This window comes from Phyllopteryx taeniolatus, chromosome 7 (assembly GCF_024500385.1).
Source record: "Phyllopteryx taeniolatus isolate TA_2022b chromosome 7, UOR_Ptae_1.2, whole genome shotgun sequence".
Classification (NCBI taxonomy): domain Eukaryota; kingdom Metazoa; phylum Chordata; class Actinopteri; order Syngnathiformes; family Syngnathidae; genus Phyllopteryx; species Phyllopteryx taeniolatus.
Window position 1 is genome coordinate 14132813 of NC_084508.1, and position 18831 is coordinate 14151643.

General features: G+C 41.9%; 1 protein-coding gene and 1 long non-coding RNA gene across 4 annotated transcripts in view; one reads left to right on the forward strand and one right to left on the reverse strand.

The window, feature by feature from the left end:
• Positions 1 to 68: 68 nt before the first annotated feature.
• agbl4 (AGBL carboxypeptidase 4) overlaps positions 69 to 18831 on the reverse strand; it is a 364986-nt gene continuing 346223 nt past the window's right edge. Inside the window, exons 12-13 of the mRNA XM_061778955.1 lie at positions 1306 to 1399; positions 69 to 1206 (exon numbers count right to left, since the gene is read on the reverse strand). Coding sequence (XP_061634939.1) covers positions 1131 to 1206; positions 1306 to 1399 — 170 coding nt within the window. The 3' untranslated portion in view covers positions 69 to 1130. The remainder of the gene's footprint in view (positions 1207 to 1305; positions 1400 to 18831) is intronic.
• Positions 11790 to 16688, forward strand: LOC133480625 (uncharacterized). Of its 3 annotated transcripts, XR_009789324.1 has the most exons (3): positions 11790 to 12249; positions 13617 to 13720; positions 14010 to 16688. It is a non-coding gene; the product is annotated as an uncharacterized LOC133480625 (long non-coding RNA). The 3 variants fall into 3 exon arrangements; XR_009789322.1 differs by having other exon boundaries at positions 12639 to 16688; XR_009789323.1 differs by having other exon boundaries at positions 13617 to 16688.

Below are 18831 nucleotides of genomic sequence, written 5' to 3' on the forward strand. Positions count from 1 at the left end.
ACGTCACACTTTCGACTGCTGTGCATGAATCGGCTGTATGCATGTTATTCAAAAAATAAAAATAAAAACCCATCACAAAATCGTTTTTAAGCATATCGACTCAACATAATACATATACAAAGGCAATGAATGAAGACAAAATTGCACTTGGACTGGTGACTTGCACTAATGTCTCATAAATTTGAGGTTTTGGGTTCGAATCCTAGCTGGGCATTTTGGGCTTTCTTGCATGTGCTCGCGTGTATTTTCTCCGGGTACTTGTTTGCATGCGACATCTAAAATTTTTTTTTAACAAAACCAATGGAAACATATGCATACATACCTGCCTTATAAGAATTTTGCATATTATGTGTTTTCGTTTTATAAGGCTGTGTTCGGAATCATTCCTTAATCACTATATTGGGATTTTTATATGGAGGACAATATGTAGCTCATTTATCAGTCAAATGAAAAATCTATTTTTGAATGCGATCCAAGTACATAATTAGATACATTATTTAAAAAAATATATATACTAGTAATTTGTTCTAATTATTTGTAGAGTTTTTAAAACAGAAACGCCTCACGCTACAAAAATGTTGCATAGTTACAACTTCCCAGATCACCCTCCAGTTAATATCAGTAAATACTGAATAAATACTACGCTACTTTTTAAGATGCATTGTGGGATAGATTGAGGGCTCTAAATCGAGGATGACCTACACGTACTACAAATTCAAATAGAACTCCACAATGGCAAACTCACTATAGGGCAATATATACAGTACGTGGATACGGAGTGATTTTGAAGAGAACAAAAACATTACATTATTTGCATTCTTTTACAAACATTGCATCATTAAGGTCTCTTATACAATTGCGGCATAATTGCAATGAGAAAAACAACACAAGTGTTTATAATAACATTATAACAAAAATATATATACAGTGCAGTACTGTATTTAACTAGCTGTGGAAGGTATGCATTTACATATGATCATACGAACCTATTTTTTAGTAAATAATAACCTCATGGGACTTGTGACATTTTAGTCCGTGTATGTACGTCCAGAGGCAGGGAGATGTTGATCTTGTCAAAGTGATGAAGAGTGAAGGCTCCTCTTGGTACAATGGTTGCGGTCTGTGTCCATCTAGTGCCTGACATGCTGGCTCCTTTCCTTCTCTGTGTCCACCCCTTTGCTGTCAGACTGAGACGTCACTTCAGAACTGTGGGCAAAAACTACATTTGCTAAATATCACAAAATTGTAGATTGTGATACATACGAGGTGGAAGGAAAATCAATCTTAATAGGAACAGTAATTTACCTTTGAAGGGGACTTAGCACACTGTCTTTGATGAGGTTATTGAGTTTGTAGTAATCCAGGAAGGTCCGAGCTACATTCTTGCCCAGCCTCATGTCTGACAACCTAGAGTTAAGGCCTTTTTTTTTGGCTTTGCGTGTATCGATGGAAACACTTAGGTTTGTCACATGTACAATGAAGGATCCAAATAATGTATTATACCAACTAACATTTACACGATATGACACAAAATGGGCGGCACGGTGGACGACTGGTTAGCAGATCTGCCTCACAGTGCTGAGGACCGGGGTTCAAATGTGTGGAGTTTGCATGTTCTCCCCGTGCCTGCGTGGGTTTTCTCTGGGTACTCCGGTTTCCTCCCACATCCCAAAAACATGCATGGTAGGTTGATTGGGGGCTCTAAATTGCCCTTAGGTGTGAATGTGTGCGCAAATGTTTATATGTGCCTTGCGATTGGCTGGTCACCAGTTCAGGGTGTACCCCGCCTCTCGCCCGAAGTTAGCTGGGATAGGCTCCAGCACACCCACGACCCTTGTGAGGATAAAGCGTCACAGAAAATGGATGACACAAAACATGAAACCCGAGGTCCCAGATTAATGCAATAAACCCATAGACTTGTGAAATATAACTAGAATACTAAACTAAGATAAAATAAGGTGAAACAGATAAAATACTTGTCAACAGATGTGAGTGTGTGCAAAGATGCAAATGCAGCAATGGTTTGGATGCAGCAGAAATACAAATGCAATAGGCTTGAATTGGACATGACATTTACAGCGTCATTTGAACTTAAAAAAGAAAAAAGTGTACCTCGTTCAGGGATGAATAGGCATGGGTGGGGGGCTGATTTTGGGGCTACAGAGCAATGTCCGAGCTTAACTGTCCAACAGCTTCCGGAAAGAGGCTGTTCCACAGCCTGGTGGTCCTGCACAGGATTCGCCGTAGCCTCCGGCCTGAGGCGAGAGGGTTAAAAAAGAAGGTGTGCGTCACACTAGAGGACCAGGAAGACACGACACACGATATGCACCGAGTGAAAAATGGGAAGCATTCATTCATCTTAATTTTTTTAAAACTCTAAAACATTGGATTACAGATAACAAACCATCCTTGTAAACAGAGAGAAGCAAAAAGCGCAAACACTGTAACATGCATGCCAGGTTACTAGTTGGTGATGTCACTTGGCCACTAAGTGTGTGTGCACTGACTCCTTTGTCTTTGTGATTCTTACGCAAAAGTGAATTTGAATTAACAATTCACATTTGGATTACAAAAGCACTTTTTTTTCAGCATCTGTTGGAAATGGTGTGTATATTCAAAGCAGCGCATCTCTGCATAGCTTTCAGACCGCCTGAAACCTTTGTCTAATACATTGTGAGCTACAATCAATAACAAGGGAGTGGCGTAAATCCTCAAGAAACAACGTACCTCATCCAGGATTAAGCGACGCAAAAGCTAACTATATGATAGCGCTATGAATCAAACATAAGCAATTACTTATATGCTGAGACCTACTTTGAATTCATGGGTGAGCGCACACATCAGCATCCCTCAATACATTAGAAAAAGAAAATATCAATAACTGCTTTGCTTTTCTTAAAAAGGCTGAGGGCCAAAGAGTGTTGTTGCTCAGTCTGGGATCATTAGGCTTGTGGGCCAAGTAATGATGGCAATCAGGTTGAGATAATGAAGAAGTAGTGAAGCACGCAAACACAAACATGTCCCCAATCACGCAGACAGAGAGGATGCAGAGAACGCAAATAAGTAAGGACAATATCCGTAACACACCGTACATTTCACCTGAGGCGAGGCCGCCTCTCTAGCCAAACTCCCATCATCCTCCTTACACATTGCACGTGGACACCAGACAAATCTAAAACACAGGTTAGTTTATCTTGAGGCTCATTGATGTTTCGCTATGTCCATTCCTCATCACGCTACTACATGATGGAGCTATGCGGGGACATCGTTTGTCTCCTTACCTTGTTGGTGACATCTGTCGGATCATCTGTCTGTCTGCGTTGTATTTGATCGAAACAGCCGGCATACGGATATAGATTTTGGGATGGTCAGTTTTACATTTGTTTAACCAGAATGACCTCCATGTCCAAAGATGTTTACCCCACTGATGTGAGCCAATGGTGTGACATATGACACTTCAATGATAAATGCGAATATTGCCCCATGAAAACCTGCTTGTGCAATTAGAAGACTTGCATTTTGTTATTATTCGAGCTGGAACTAAATACATCCGATGTCCATATTATTGCTGTCCAACATCCAAGTATGTGCAGTGTGATCTCCATGTACTCTCAACACAACATTCCAAGTGATAAAGCATTTTTTCAGATGTTGGATACCATCAAGGCATAGTAAAAGTATGCTGAAACCGGCTGAAACCATTTGTAGCGCAAGTATATCAATAAAGTGCAAGAACAAATAAAGTCACTTAGAGTAGCTATATCAAATTAAATTGTAAAAAAACAAATGTCAAGCAAATAATATATGACATAAAATGGTTAAAAAAGCAAATATAAAGTTGAATAATTAGGTCTTAAAACTAGGTAAAAATGTGCAAAAGCTTCAGTAAAAAAATAAAAATAAACGACCCTGATCCAAACATTTTTATGTTACTCTGTTATTCCTTAAGTGGTGCACTGAAAGGTTTAATTCGCTCCATGACCACAATTGTAATAAAAATATACAGAAATAACATAATTACATAGAATATAAAAAAATATTAAACCTTTTGTGCCTCACGATTTAATCATTGTGCAGCTCCTTGGCCACCAGGGTGCAGTATAATACATGCATACATGAAGATTGTCTCAAACGCTATAAACTCCTGTAACCTGCGGTAATATTAGTCACTTTTCACAGATGGTAAGCAATCTATGCCTGAGAGTATTGTTATAGTGCCTGTTTACATGGGTGGCTGCACCATTTGTGTCTAAATATCCCTTGTGTAAAGGGTTATAACATTATTATTATTATTATTATTATTCGTCAGCCTGTCTATGGCATTTTGCACTGTGTGTCAGCATGAATTTCCTAAGGCAAAGTTGTGTGGGTGGTTTAAGCATGAGAAAATTAAACTGCTTGAAGTGTCTTTTTGGAAGAATTGCTCACTATCTGCCAAACTGCTGCTTGTTCTAAACTGAGTTGAGTTGACTGCCACCATCTAAGCGCTTGTGTCTCAAATTTGTGCCCGCAAGTCAAAGCAAAAAAATCAGCTGAGCGATGGCTTACATCCTGAAAAACTCACAAGTCGGGTCACTTGTAAGTAAAGGGACCACTGTACTCCAATGTGACACTCCACTTTCTTTTTCATTTAACAGTTCGGCTTTGTTCCTGTGACACTTTAGTGATACCATTTATGGCCATTCTTGCAAAGCCTTTTGCACAGTATAAAGTATCTTATACAGAACAGAACAGACACATTATTAATCACATATCCTTGATGTTCATTGTGACCTCAGAAAAGTTTTTTGTGCTCCCTCCTTCTTTAACACCTTTCCACACATATTTTTTCCATCAGCAGAACTGGGCGTCAGTCCCAACTTTTTTCGCCAGGCAAGCTCGGCGACAAAAATATCTCGCGGACCCCACTGCGAGCAGATGGCCACTCAGCTTGGCTTGTCACGACTCACCGTCCATTACAGGAGGTTTCGTGATGGACGGTCAGCTTCTGAAGGAGAACTTCCTCCTCTACGTGTGTGGGTGTGAGGTGGAGGGTACAGAAGGGGATGAATATTTGGAGGCATGGCGGATGCCCTGACTGCTGCTTGGCTATTTGGGGTGGGGGACACCACACGATCTGGATCAGGAAGCGATGACGTGTGCGTGAACCTGAACACAATCGGTGGGCCACAACTTTGGTGGGTGAGGAAAAACTGATGTAGAAGCTCACACATAAGCAAAAGGACAGACAGAGAGAGACAGATGAAGGACGGTGAGATGAGGGAACAATGCAGTGCCAGGACTAATATAATAATATTTTTGGGGATCAAATTGACCCATTTAAAAACAAAAAAATGGAATGAAATTTCTTCTTTGGCTGAAAAAGTGTAGTCAACAGATTCAGTACAATATAATAACCATGATTCATTTAACATATTTGAAGTGTTTTAATGTGCATTTAATGAAGACCGTGTGAATCATACTCCTTGAAACATGATTAAAACATTGCTGCAAATGGTTAGTAATTGAGTTAATTCTGACATATAAATCTGTATTGGGATTTTGATTGTTTCTGACAGTTACGGAAAATTAAACATGGCCCAGGTCAAAATGACCAGCTTCATTATTGCTGGTCCTGAGAAATAAACCTACCATGAGGGGTTAAATCAATTAAACAACATTATTGATTATTTATCCCTTCCTGAACCCTAGATGGTCCCTGAATCTAAAAAAAAAAAGGTCACCCAATACATGATAAAATGGTAATAAATTGAATGATGAGCTATAAACAATGTTTATGTAGAGTTTCTTCACAATATTGCGGTTCACCGTAAGCACTCCCACTACAATTGTGTATGTTTATTTTTATTTTTTTCTATAAACAATTGTTTTTTATGCAGCGGTGCCTACGAGTGACCGCGACTTACAAGTTTTTATAGATACAAGACGGCGTTTGGGCAACTTTCTTCCATTGACTTGCGAGAAGAAATTTGAGATACAAGCGTTACATGGTGGCAGTGAACTCAATTCAACTCACGAAATAACAAGCAGCAGTTTGGCAGATAGTGAACAATTCTTCCAAAAAAGAAAAAAAGGAAAAAAAAGGCTTCAAGCTGTTTAATGCCACGCCACTTGATGTTTACTGTCCAACTAAACATAAAACAAAGAGAGGTACACGATGTGAGTTTAAACCAACCACAAAGCTTTGCTTGAGATATGTCCATTTAGTTTAATGCTAACAAACGATGCAAAATACCTTTAAGCAACAAATATTTGAACACTAACAGTGGAGCAACACATGTAGGCAGATAATATAACAATACTCACATGCATATATTCTTTATGCTCTACGAAGAACGACTAATATTACCTTAAGACCTTCGTGTATCTATCTGTCTGTATTATACTAATATTCTTAGCCACCTGGGGGTGCTAAGATGCGCACACCAGAAGGAGCAGCACAAGGTCCATTGAATTGAAGCAAAATATGTGGCAAAACTGTTTAATTTCTTTACATTTAACATCTAACGAACGTAACGGGGGTGTTAAATGAGGTAAACAAAAATATTAGAAACATCTGTTAGTATGCTGCAGTACAGTTCTACTTAAACGTATTGTTAAAGTAACACCTCAAACTGAGCATTATTATGGTTGTAAAAACAGAACTTTTGTTGCAGCTTTTGTATTAGATGTCATTATAATGTGCAGGTGTACCTAATGTCGTGACTGGTGAGAAGGCCGCCTGCCCCTGAGGTGTATTCTTCGGCGTCGTGTTTAATCAATAGCGGGTCATTGTCATGGCTCAAGGGCGTGTGCCAGCTTGTGTGCTGATGAGCCAGACAAGAGCGGCGGGGACATCACGACTTGTTTACCGCAGCTATTTACTGTCAGCACGGCATTTAGCGGCTTTCGCCATCACGTCCCCAACGCCTGCTCCTGGCAGACAGACAGACAAGGTGACGGATGGACGACACGGCCCCCCGTGGTAGGACGAATAAGGAACAAGGAGAACGCCGTCCTGGTCGGACGGGATTTAACACGGGGACAAGGGAAGGGACAGCGGAGGCATCAATGAAGGCCACTGAGAGTTGCTGTCACCGCAGTGACACACAAGACGACTAATTAAGAGGCTAGTCAGCAAAAGCGATTACAGAAAAGGCCAACTTTGTCCTCAATTGGAAATTTACCAGACTGAAAGGCATCAGGCAAGTGAAAGGTACAAACTTGAGCCCCAAAGTTTGAGTATCAATCAAGAGTTCAACTGAAAACAATGAACCCCGCTATTCACTGGCAATAAGGACAAAGACCAACTGTGAAAATCTGTGACGAATAGACGCCCCCCTAAAAAGGTTTACACTATAATGTAATTGTCTATAGATGGCAGGAAAGGGCTACTTTTGTTTAAATGAAACTCTTCAACTCATTTCAACAGATCCTTGGCACCAAAGTGCCACCAGATGGCGCCAACGCAACTCCGTTATTGCTTTGGCATGAGCACAAAAACAGCGAAGAGGTGAATATTTCAGTAAATAATGGAGAACAGGTTACAGAAAAAAAATCTGCAGAAAGGCAAATTAGCGAATTCCGAACCGCGACTATGCGGGGGTTCACTGCACAGTGTTCCCCGGCCTATTTACAGTTCACTACTACTACCTACCTGCTCGCTAATTCACCTTTTCGTAGATTTTCACGGAATATTTTGCCTAGTCCATGTTTTTTTCTTTATGAAATGCACTAAGATGCCACAAAATGGTGTAAAAGCCATTGAAAAGCAGTCCTGAGAGACCAGCTTTGTATGGTAGGGAGGAGCTAAATTTAGAAGGAGGAGTTACAACAGTCTTCACCGCAATTACATGCACACTTCCGCTTCATTTAAAAAAAAAAAAAAAAATCATCTGTATGTCATTTATTTTCAAGGGTAACGATGTAAAATGCGTTTCAATTGATATTAAACTGTTTTGTGGGTTTGTAGTATTTTTCAGTTTATTGATATGGGCAACTGTAAACCTTTTTGGGTGGCCGTGTATTACTCCTGGTTTTTTTCTGTATCAAATAGTGTACGCATATTTTAAAGGGGAAACATGATGGAAAATGTACTTTTAATTGTTTGGGTCTCTTGAGGGTTGGCCCAAGTAAATCTTTTAGCTGGACCTCATACTGTATTTAATCACATTTTCTGTTGCAACACCGGCCAAGAGCAGTGACAATGCTCCAGTCACGCACTGATCGCTGTGCTGCACAGAGATGTCTCCATGCAAGACTTATTGAGCCAGGGAATGAGAGCAGCTGTTTCGATTGGCAGCGGATGAAGTCAGCTGTGTTCACTCCCACAGCGGCGCAGACGGCCCTCGACTAAATACGGCGTGTGCGCGTCTGCCAAATTACGAAACCCTGGTCTAACCAAAAGTTACGCCACGCCTGATTTAACTGTGGTCATGAAAATAGAGCCCATATTATGAACTGCTTTCTCTACCAGTTAAAACGCTTTTATCATTGCCTAAAAATACTTAAAACCTAGATGTATCAGATGTTGCATAAACATACAGGTATAAAAACACATTGCATGTTGTCCACGTTGTTATGATTGAGTGTAGTTTAGCGCAGTGTAGTAATTCTGGCTTTTATTGTTTCTTCTGCCCCCCCCCCCCCACACACACACATTTGGCTCTGAAGCAAGCCGCAGCAGACACTTGAAAGCCACTGTTACACACTTGTGCGCAAAAATGCAACTCGCTGATCAATCAATCAATCAATGAAATTTGATTACTATCGCACTTTTCACACAAAAAGACAGCACCTTCTGAGTAATAGTACTGACACACGGCAAGGCACTGAGGATCCTGGGCGAGGAAAGACAACCTGTGAGAGCCACCCACACCGAGAGGCACCACAGCCCACAACCACATAGGCCACACCGGAGACCACCACAACCGGGGTAGACCGGGACGGACTCCCCACATTGTGCAGAGTCCCGCAGCCCAGTTATGCGCACGCTTGTCGGCGAGATGACGATAGGCAGCCCGTGGGCTGATTTAAGAAAGACAATAAATAGCACACTGAACACACCCAGTGGGCTATGATCCTGGGGGTATTTTTGACTGAATCATATCATAAACATGCTATTAAGACACCTGGGAACTGTTTTTAAACCGTGGAAAACAAGCATAATATATCTCCTTTAAAGTAACTTGATGACAGTTACTTCAAAGGAAATATTAGAAACTGAAACAATGAATAAGTCCTATAATGGCACTAGGGGGCCCCCAAGTAATAGCAGCTCAGGGGATGATGCATTTGAAGAAGAACACAGGTCTTTATTTATTTATTACTATTATTTTTTAATACCTCCTGTTGTGAAGAAGTAAAAATGACAGCGGAGGACTGGAGTTCTTTCTGAATATCACACTTGAAAATAAAGTTAACAAAACCTTAAAAAAAAAAAAAAAAAAGCAGTCAGAGCAGCAGAGACCTCCGAGAAGGTTCAACACCTGTTTCCCGTAGGTGGAAGTAATGTCCATGAACGAGACAATGATAAATGCTGACCTATTAATGTCTAACAAAAAAGAACACCTTAATTTCTCTCACAGGATTACTGGAAGTGAAATTATGAATTTTAACACACAGATAAGACTCAATAATAATAATTATTTTATTTGGAAAAACAACATATCCACATAATATACGGCACTTAACTTCCTTTTATTTAGTTATTAGGTTTTGTGGGAAAAAAAATAGTTTTCATACAAACGAATGGACACAACCAAAATCATAAGCTCTTTGCTCACAGACCTCTACCGGGGCACAACCAGATTTGCCAATGTGTGTGCATGTGTTTGCGTGCGTGTGTGTCTTCTGTTATCAGCAACAGACTAGCAGTAAAATAATAATTCTGAGGGGTGGACACTTCCATCGATGCTATAAAAAAAAACTCTCTGCTGCCCTACTGTTTCCTTTTTTTTTTTTTTTTTTTTACCATGTCAAAATGACTGCTGTAAAAAATGTCACAAAACAACAATGATAGTAGTGGCATAAAACCGTTGCCTAGAATTTTTTTCTCATCTATGTGGATGCAGGTCAATGAACTAACTGCTCACGAAAAGAATAAAGATGTTTAAGCATGAAATACATGCAGGTCTCAAAAACAATCACCACAAAACCTAACACAAGCGGGGATCAGTGGAGGGAAGTAACGAATTACAATTACTTTGTTCCTGTACTTCAGTAGATTTCTCAGGTATGTGTAATTTACTTGAGCATGTACTTTTCTCACTTTTTACTTTTATTCGGAAGCTTTGAAAAGAGATATCCATACTTTCTATTTGTTAGTTTGTCAAAATAGGCTTGTTACATTTTTCAAACTCCATGGATGATGACATGATGTAAAAAAGACAAATAGAGAGAGGTAAAGTCATTCTGCGGTTGAGATCTTGACTGACCGATTGATTAATTGATTGATTGATTGAGATCCTGCAGCCTAAACAACACCAGCTTCTGGCATTCAGAAGTGTTGGGTCTAATTTGAAAAAACACATACAGGTAAGGTGTATTTGTTTTTTTTTTTTTTTTTAGTTTTCATCATTAGCTAAGTCGGCATTTTTGGAATGAGGTTTTGTTTTGCGCATGCAAGACCTGTTATCAATTCAGTCCAGATTATAATGTCAGAATTTGGCTTGCAGCAAAGACGTGTCCAAGATGTTTTTTTCTTCAAAAAGTTAATAGAGGTAAAAATTTTGTTTGCAAATAGGTTTTAAAAAAAATAAAATAATAATAAATCAAAACAGGTATTGCACATACAGTGGTGCCTTGAGATACAAGTGACTTGACTTTTTCGAGATACGAGCTGTCATTCGGATTATTTTTTTGCTTGGACTTGTGAGCAAACATTTGCGATCTGAGTGCTGTATAGTAGCAACGAACTCAACTCACTTTACAACAAGCATTAATATGGCAGATGGTGAGCAATTGTTCAGAAAAGAAGCTTCAAGCTGTTTATTGCCCCTCCCAGTTTAAGTTTACTGTCAAACTAAACATCAAACAAAGATAATTACATTTCGTGTATTTAGAACAACCACAAAGCTTTGCTTTAGGTAAGTCTGTTTAGATTCATGCAAACAAACAACGAAAAAAAAAAACACAGACCGGCTAACGAACAGCATTGGTGTTAAGCAACGCATATTTGAACACAAACAGTGGCGCAACATATGTATATAGATAATAAAACAATTTCCACAGGCGTCTACTCTTTATCCACTGCGAAGAAAGACTAATTCTGCGGCTTAATGAGGAGTTTTGACCGGCTGCATGTATATGCATGTCTGTATTATGCTGCCCCCATGTGGTCAACGAGCACACACAAGAAGGAGCAGCACAAGGGCCATTGAATTAAAGCAAAAATGTGGCAAAAACTTACAGTAATTCTTTACATTCTAATTGATTGTCATTACTGTGTTTTTAAATTTTTTTTTATAAAGCATAATATTATCGAGTGATATTTTCCTTGTTAAAAACATATTACAAATTTGTATTTTTTTCCTTGGGAGGCTGGAACAGATTAATGGCATTTCCATTCATTTCGATGAGGAACGATGTTTTGAATTAAACCAGTACTGTATCTCAAGGAACTACTGACAGTACTTAAAGGTCAGAGGACAAAGATTAAATTTTTTTTTTTGATAACTCTAGAAACCCTTTACAAACCACATCTGGCATTTCGAAGTGATTATATAGCTGATATACAGCAGTTAAATCGATAAATATGATGCAGAATACGCCTTCCGGTCTTCGTCTCTTTCCGGCGCTGTGACGTCACCCGAGCCAAACATCCTGTTCATTCGGCGATGTGCGCTATGGTTCCATGCTGTTGTTCCCGTCCTCGTATATTGGTTGTCGTATGATTTAGCGATGTCATGATGGTTTATTGTGTGACATTTGGTTGTGCAAATGTTTCAGGCAGTGGCAAGAGTTATATTTTTGGGCTTTCCAAGTGAAAAAGGAATATGTGACCAGTGAATAGGGAAAGTCAATCGACATGGGAAGAAACGTGGTCAGCTATTTTTGTCCTTCAAAATGTGTGAGTGTAGTTTAGCGCATTCCAAATGTGTGCTGATCAATTCGAACCGGCGTGTTTTGAGAAAGACTGAGTAGAAAGCATTGGATACAGAGGTAGAGGCTGAAACTATTTTTCCTACGGCCTTCGGGACCTCAACCGCCAGCAAGAGAACTAAATCTCGCAGGGGCCATGGTGCAAAGGTGAAGCGGCGCCGACAAGAGGTGAGCATTTCCTTGTATATACCTACGACTCTATTATGGCTACTATGCACTGGGGAGTAGGAAAAAAAAGACCCACGCAGTACTTTTCAGTAATGTCGTCTGTACTTTTGCCGATATGACAAGCCAACAGACACACTGCAAAGACTTTGTGTGCGGCGTGTTATAACGCAACTCGAACGAGGGGCACACAATATATAGGAATACTGCATCCTATGTAAAAGCTTGAGCCGTGGCACTGAAACATATATGAATATATAATGCGTATAGTCGTGCTAAAAATATTGGCACTCCTGGGGTGGCATTATTTCAAGCCATGAGTGTATAAAAAGACATGCTTTTGACATCCAGTCACATGGAGCCAGTGGCCACTCTCTTTTTCTGTTGTACAGCTGCTACTTGGCTGCTCGTCGTCGTCACTGTCTGATCGCCTCAAACATGTACGCTTTGACGATGCCAAGTTCAGTTGGGTGTACCTCGAAATCCTCCTCCTCCACATATTCCAACACGTCGCTCGACATTGCAACGTCATTTCTGGTAGCCCTAGCGGTGGATAGAGTAACCACACCCCGGTGTCTTGAGCTTCGGGTATGTCTCAATATGCGTCATAAAAAACTAATTTTTAGCTAAACTATGTTTGAAAACTTGCTGGAAATTATGTGCATGTAACATATAAACAATGCAAATATGAATTTTAACTGACCCCATAACATCTTTGTTGCAGACTGCGTACCTTTTTTTTTTTTTTTTACTGAATCAGAACTACTAGAGTATTTTTTGACACATCTTTACTTCTACTTGAGTACAGCGTGTGAGTACTTTTGCCCCCTCTGGCGGATGTGACAAGCTGCTTTCAGCGCCATTGGCATTTTGTCTGTCACTGATCACACGTCAGCAGACACTTCCGGCTCACTGACTCCTCTCCATGCTTTCATGTCGACGTCTCCCAGCACCGCCTTCATTTTGAATGAGTGGGCAGGTCCCCACAAACCTTCCCTGAGTCTCTCCTCTCCACGTCATCATGTCCAACCGTGACGACCGAGTGGACAGTTTCATGATTTCGTGCAACACTGTCATTGCTTACATCCAACAATTCTTGCGCAATCAGCTGTGTGCGTGTGCATTAGCACGTGTGAGGCCGCGCACCCACTAGTGCGTGTCTGCGTGAGATGATGTGTGTGATGTGTGGAAGCGAAGCATATTTGCCTCCAAGCTATATCATTTGCATACCTGTCACAGCCCCTCCGCTGGGTGTCAGGTGCACTGATGCATAGTGCGTTCCAGTGGCAGCTCTCCTATTTCATGGCTTTCCACTGTTGTGTGGCGCACGTCTGAGTGTCAGCTGACAATGAGTGTGTGTGTTTGTGCAGATCCAGAGGCAAACACACAGTCCCCGGCGAGGACAACACGATTAAAATCTTCCACGGAGGAGTTAGAGCCTGAATGTACTTTAAAGTTTGGCAAAGTCTTCAAGGTAAAAAAATCTCCACATAATGCATAAACGTGTTCACATGAACAACGACAACAAGGTCCCATAGCCTTTCAACCATAATTTTCACATCAATTTTCTACTCCATTCGTCCTCATTCGGATCGCAGGTAAACGGGAGCCTATCCCACGTAACTGTACTGGATTACAGTTAAATCTTTTTTTGTATTCTGAATACGTAACGCCGGCAGATGTATTCCGTTACTCCCCAAGCCTGTACACGGCACAGAGTAGTCTCAAATGAACCTAACATGCATTTTTTGGGGGGAATCTAGGGGAAAGACCGAGTACCTGCAGAAAACCCACACAAGCACGGTGAGAACATGCAAACTCCAAACAGGAGGGCCGGAGCCAAGATTCGAACCCCGAACCTCAGAACTGTGACGCAGACATGCAAACCACTGGATCTACTGTGCTGCCCATCGCAAATTCCATCCAGCCATCCATTTTCTATATCGCGTGTCCTCATTAGGGTCGCGGATGTGCTACCCCAGCTGACTGGGTGAGAGGCACGGTACACTCTGGACGAGGGGTTGAATGAATGAAGATTTTTTTGTAGTCGACTAGAATGTGATGAAAGGCAAGTCAAATGTTATTAACCAATGACTGTCATTGATACTTTTTTTCAGCACAGAACAGCAGTCCCCAACCTTTTTTCTGCCACGGACTGGTTTCACGTAAAGACATATTTTGACAGACTGGCATGGAAACAAATACAAAAAAAATGTTTGAAAATACAACTCACATTACGCTGAAGGTAGTTGTTGCAATCAGTGGGAGCCCTGCACGTTTTTCTCTTCAATGAACCGCCAAGTCTGATCTTGTGTCATAACAAGGCTCCCAAAAATTAAGGAAGCATTTAGCTATTTGTATTTGACGACGGACTTGGATATTTTGTTAGTGACCGTGCTATCGGTCTCATTTTTGGTTAAATATTTCCACACGTTTTTAGCATAGTAAGGCCATATGCTGTACTGCGACGTGTGTTAAGACACAGTGCACCAACATCACAACACAAATGTGATTGTGCTGCATGTTGTGACATGAATAAAGTTCTTGTCATCACACAGTTGTTGACGGCATATTATTAGACATAACATTTTTGCGTCAAAGATGCAGTTTCACTTCACACCGCAGACCTCGTTTCTCACCACAATTCCCGCAGTCCTGCAGGTATAAATCTTTTAAACCTAGCGGCAATTGGAATAGCTGAAGCTAGCGAGGCTAACCGCTATTTTCATCCACCACCCTCTTATTTCCACGCAGACGTATAAAGTCTGTGTTGCCTTGTTGGCCGGAAATTCCACTGCTCCACACAGCGTTACAGGTGGCGATGAGTCGAAAGTCTTCTGTAAATTGGCCGATTGGAAGACGAGATGCCAAAAACACATGATTAGCGATTGGATGACTTCAGACTTTCAACGTCGATGCGGAGTAGTAAAGTCAACTCAATTAGTCGACTAATCGGTTCAACCCCGACCCCGGACTGGTCGACATCTAATCGCAGTGTTACATTGCTGCTATGTGCCAATATGTTTCTTACCAGTTCTATGATCATCATCGAACATCATAGAACAGCTCAGCGTCACACTTGCCATCTGCCAGTGGATTTACAGCTTTCTGACGGGCAGGACACAGCAGGTCAGGCTGGGGGAGGCCTCATCCACACGCAGCATCAGCACTGGGGCGCCCCAAGGTTGTGTCCTCTCTCCGCTGCTCTTCTCTCTCTACACGAACGACTGCACCTCAGCGAACCCGACTGTCAAACTCCTGAAGGTTGCAGATGACACCACTGTCATCTGCCTCATCAAGGACGGTGACGAGTCTGCATATCGACAGGAAGCGGAGCGGCTGGAGCTGTGGTGCGGCCGACACAACCTGGAGCTGAACACGCTCAAGACTGTAGAGATGATCGTGGACTTCAGGAGGCATCCTTCGCCACAGCTGCCTCTCACGTTGTCCAGCTGCCTTGTGTCAACCGTCGAGACCTTCAAGTTCCTGGGAATTACAATCTCCCAGGACCTGAAGTGGGCGACCAACATCAACTCCGTCCTCAAAAAGGCCCAGCAGAGGATGTACTTCCTGCGGCTTCTGAGAAAGCACGGCCTGCCACCGGAGCTGCTGAGACAGTTCTACACAGCGGTAGTCGAATCAGTCCTGTGTTCTTCCATCACAGTCTGGTTTGGTGCTGCTACAAAAAAGGACAAACTCCGACTGCAACGGACAATCAAAACTGCTGAAAGGATTGTCGGTACCCCCCTACCCACCCTTGAGGACTTGCACGCTGCCAAAACTAAGACAAGGGCGTGCAAAATCCTCTCGGACCCTCCCCACCCCGGTCACCAGCTCTTCCAGCTCCTTCCCTTAGGTAGGCGCTACCGATCAATGCAAACTAGAACTAGTAGACATTCCAACAGCTTCTTCCCTCTTGCAATCAACTTCTTAAACAGCTAACCTATAATTCCATTACAACAAGCTGGCAATTTTTTGACTTGAGTTCGTTGTCACATTTCTGTGGGGCCAATTATGTATTACTCGTGCACTCGCTGTAGTTGTCTCGCCATGCTGCACTATTTGCATATACTGGCCACTCATGCCAGAGTAGCATCTGCTCCATTTGCACACTGATTGAGGAGTATCTGTAACATTTGCACAACCATTGTCCCAGATTATCGCACTACTCGTCACTTTAAACCGCATACACTCCTTGAAGTCTCAGCGCCCTTTGCACAATGGTCATTGCACCGGACTATTGCAATATTAGTCATTCGAACTGCTCTAAGTGCTAGAGGACTCTGCATCTTTTTGCACAATTGTTTTTTGTCAATGTCTTTATGTCTCCAAAGTGTTCTGTAAATTGACTGTCTGTTGTACTAGAGCGGCTCCAACTACCGGAGACAAATTCCTTGTGTGTTTTGGACATACTTGGCAAATAAAGATGATTCTGATTCTGATCACTGGTACCCTTCAATCTTGGCCTCTCTAATGCTAATTACATCCATTCTTCCTTTATCTTGTCAAATTATAGGCAGAGGTGGGACACAAGAGACATGGGTTCACTTTGCTAATGGTTCTAAATATGTAAGTAAATGTAGGAGGACACACATACACAAACGCGCACGCACGGGGACACACACACAGGTACCGGATGATTAGAGGACAAAGAGAAGGCAGACAGGATAGAGGTTGTCCCTGCTGTTTTGGAGAAGAGGATTCTCAGCTTGACTAGATGATATAATGAGCTGTTATGTTCTGGGTGATGAGACGAGAGGAAAGGACAGACTGGAAGGGAGAGGGGAACGTGAGTGGCAACCGCGCACACACGCGGATCACTTTCAAACTGTGACAAAAAGTCTTAGCTGTGAGAACTGTTTAGAGGCCAGTTTTGGAGAAGGACAGTGAAGTGGGTGTATGAGTGGCTGTTATTTATTTGTCATGTGTTCGATTTGTCTGTAGATGATTGTGTGTCAGAGTGGGAAAGAGGTGTGTGTGTGTGTGTGTGTGTGTGTCGGGGGTGAAGGAGGGAGGGCTGGAGGTGCTAAAGGTCTCTGTTGATGATTTGTACGCTCCATCGAGCAGAGCGCTGGGGCGGAAAAAGCGACATGGTCGGTTCCTTCAACCTGCCTGACCCCAATCTCCAGTCTGCACCGGGTCCCCCTGTGCAACTTGCCCAGCACACGGGACCCTGCCTCATTGTGACCCCTTCCTCACTGTGACCCTCCTCTTTTCATAAATGAACACACACACACTTGACTGGAAAACAACAAAAGATCAAGGAAGTCCACCCACCAGGGGTGGACATCTCTGCCAATTTGACCTTGAATAAAAATATGGAACAGAACCAAAATCACTCACCTCAAGACTTCAAGCCCTAGATATACAAGCTACTGTTACAACCATACACTAAAACCCAGACCACTACCAGGAACAGCATCAAATTGTACACTCGTGCAAGTCATATTTATCCAGCCACCCAATCCATTTTATAGAAGGCTTATCGTCAGTGGTTGTCCTAGTTTGAATGGCGCCCTGTGCGAGACCCCCCTGGGCACACCCACCCACCAACAATCTCTCCTCTCATCTCTTCTACAGAGGGCGACTCCACAGGTAGGTGATCATTCTCCATATGTAACCTGTGTGTTTAATGAAGTTGATATATAATTACAGAAACTCTGTGACTGCCTGACAAGAAAATGCCTCCCAATCCAGTGTCAACTGTGTGTATTTAGCTCGGTGCTCCTCCTCTATAATTTCTTCTTCTGTGGTCCCCACTATAAGGGTTTTCCTCTGCCCTTTTGTACAGTCTTCCTGTGGGAGAGGTGGGTGACCATATTTCATTCAGTTGGTAATCCTGAACCATCCTAATGTTTCTCTTTGTTTATTATGTGCATCTTTAGTCTCAATGTTATTGTCATGTAATTTCCTATCACATAATGGGAGTTACATTTAGAAATAGTATTTTTAGCAATTGGAGATCGCTGGCTTGACGCTGTGACAAGCCGAACTGACTTCCGGGTTGTCGATGTCGTCGTCTGTATTTTCTTTGTGTAGGAGCTCGAGTGGACAGTGCAATTTACACGGATGTTCTGCTGTTATTTATTTTTTCAGAATAAACGGAGATCGTCTCCAAAAAGGTGCCGGTGTCACAGCATTATTCAACGCAGAAGATAACCGGTCACACATACAAATGCCGATGACTTACCAGTCATGATGCCAAAAAAAAATAAATAAATAAAAAATACATTTAACATAGCATTCCCCACCACTCAGCAATGCCGCCTCGTGCAGCCGCACATATTGCACATCCCAAAAACCGCCACTGCTTATCCTGTTCAGGGTGACAGCATATCTGGAGTCTATACCAGCCGACTTCGGGCAATTGGGAACGCGGTAATAAGTGGGAATCAATCCCACATTAGCTGCACTCATGAACGACAATACCAACTACCCTCATTATAAAGACATTAAATGAAATGGCAAAAAGTGCTGCTTTGTGAACAAAGTTTAGTCAAATCCTGCATCGCTACCTTTAGCCGGAAACCAGGAAATTGTTGCTTACAAACTAACAGCAATTAAAATATGCTTGATTTGAGGTAA